At 46.9% G+C, this 2,411-nt stretch overlaps 1 protein-coding gene across 1 annotated transcript in view; it reads right to left on the bottom strand.

Annotated features, from left to right (window-relative positions):
* Window positions 1–2,411, bottom strand: part of PRKD2 (protein kinase D2) — a 34,693-nt gene that overhangs the window by 26,421 nt on the left and 5,861 nt on the right. Inside the window, exon 3 of the mRNA XM_077747354.1 lies at window positions 75–206. Within this exon, the coding sequence (XP_077603480.1) occupies window positions 75–206 (132 nt within the window). The remainder of the gene's footprint in view (window positions 1–74; window positions 207–2,411) is intronic.

Below are 2,411 nucleotides of genomic sequence, written 5' to 3'. Positions count from 1 at the left end.
CTGGACCCCACCCCAGCCCCACCCTCCTGCCCGCCCCCTCCCCTTGGCCCCGCCTCCAGCCCCTCTCGCCTCACCGTCACACTTGAGGCCCTGGCGCACCAGGCCGAAGAGCATCTCCCCGCAGTGATCGCAGAAGGCAGGCGCCCGGTAGGAGTGAACGGTGAGGGCGTGGGGGCGGATCTGGAAGTCCTCGAAGGTGGCCGAAGCTGCGGGCAGCAGGGAGAGGCGGAGGGTTGAGCCGGGCGGCGGAGGCTGTGTTTGTTCCTGGGTGTCTTCCTCACAGTCCTCCCCGCTGCAAGGTTTGATGTTGCCTGCCTGCCTTCATTTACTGGCATACCACTCTCCCTGCGTTCAAATCCCAGTTTCACCACTATGCCGCGGACTGGGGGGTCGTTTAGTGGCTACAGAGACCCAGTTTTGGAGACTGCTGCAGGGCAGCGTGAATGGAACGAACACCACTGAACAGGAGTCTCAAAATATGGTTAAGACGGTAAATTTTATGTTATGTTATGAATATTTCACAATTCAACATTTTAAAATAAAATTTAAAAATACAGATGCCTGGGTCTCTTTCTCAGAGTCTCTTGATCTACCTGGTCTAGGACAGAGCTTGAGCATCAAGAGAAAAACCAAATACCTATGTATCTCAATGTTCTCATCTTTAAAATGGAAATCCAACAGGGGCACCCAGGCGGCTCAATCGTTTAAGCTTCGGACTCTTGATTTCCGGTCAGGTCACAGTATCACAGTTGGTGAGTTCCAGCCCTGCATTGGGACTCTGCCCTGAGCCCGCGGAGCCTCCTTGGGATTCTGTCTCCCACTCTCTCTGTCCCTTCCCCGCTTGCTCTTTCTCTCTCTCTCTCAAAATAAATTAAAAAAAATAATAAACCTTAAAATGGAAATCCAACAAACATTTCCTGAGTATTGTCCTAGGTGCTAGGGAACACCACATAGAACAAAAATTCCCTGCCTGGCCTCTAGTAAGCGGGGGCAGACCCCCAAAGTAAAGAAAATATAAATATTCCTATTTAACAATCACCCAGTCTAGCAGTTACCTTGTGCCAGGCACTCCTCTAAGTATTTTAAAATACTAACAAAGTCAGGGGCACTTTGGGGGGCTCAGTCGGTTGAGCGTCCGACTCTTGACTTCTGGTCAAGTCATGATCTCACCGTTAGGGAGTTTGAGCCCTGCCTCAGGCTCTGTGCTGCCAGACCGGAGCCTGCTTGGGATTCTCTCTCCCTTTCTCTCTATCAAAATAAATAAACTTAAAACAAAACAAATAAAATACCAATGAATTCAGTTGTCTCAAGAGCCCTGGAGGTACATTCTGTCATTATCCCCATTTTCCAGATGAGAAGGTGGCAGCACAGAGAGGCGAAACGACTTGCCTAAGGTCACACAGTCTGCAAATCGTGGAACTTGAAATCGAACCCAGGTCAGTGAGGCTCCAAAGTTCATGCTTTTAGCGCTGTACTTACTTCGTCACTGAACTGGTTAACTAATAAAATACACAGCATGTGCCAATTGTCCTCAAATAATTAAAAAAAAACAAAAACAACGGGTGGCGCCCGGGTGGCTCAGTCAGTTAAACATCCAACTTCGGCTCGGTCATGATCTCATGGTTTGTGGGTTCAAGCCCCGCATCAGGCTCTGTGCTGACAGCTAGCTCAGAGCCTGGAGCCTGCTTTGGATTCTGTGTCTCCCCCTCTCTCTGACCCTCCCCTGCTCGTGCTGTCTCTCTCTCTCAGAAATAAATTTAAAAATTTAAAAAAGAAAGAGAGAAAGAGAGAGCGAGAGAAAGAGAATCCCAAGCAGGCTCTGCAGAGTCAGCACAGAGCCCAACTTGGGGCTCGAACTCATGAAACCATGAGATCATGACCTGAGCCAAAATCAAGAGTCGGACGCTTAATCAAAATGTGCCATCCAGGTGCTCGTTTAGAAATTCTTTTTTAAGTGCCAAATGAATTACTATTGGGAAAACACTGAAAACAGTGTTCTTTTATTATTATTATTTTGAGGTTTTGTTTTTAAGTAATCTCTATACCCAATGTGGGGCTCGAACCCACAACCCTGAGATCAAGAGCTGCATGCTTTACTGACTGAGCCAGTCAAGTGCCCCATATTTTCTTAAGTTTAAAAAAATTTTTTTAAGTTTAAAAAAATGTTTTGTTTTGTTTTGAAGTAGGGGCTTGAACTCACAACCCTGAGATCAAGGCCTGAGCCGACATCAAGAGTCTGATGCTTAAGTGACTAAGCTACCCAGGGGCCCCTTAAGTTTTTTCAATTAAAAAAAATTTTTTTTTAATTTTAATGTTTATTTATTTTTGAGAGAGAGAGAGAGACAGAATACGAGCAGGGGAGGGTCAGAGAGAGAGGGAGACAAAATCCGAAGCAGGCTCCAGGCTCTGAG

This window comes from Crocuta crocuta, unplaced genomic scaffold (assembly GCF_008692635.1).
Source record: "Crocuta crocuta isolate KB4526 unplaced genomic scaffold, BGI_CrCroc_1.0 scaffold334, whole genome shotgun sequence".
Classification (NCBI taxonomy): Eukaryota; Metazoa; Chordata; class Mammalia; order Carnivora; family Hyaenidae; genus Crocuta; species Crocuta crocuta.
Note: the sequence above shows the minus strand (reverse complement) of the source record. Positions and strands in the feature narration are given on the sequence as shown.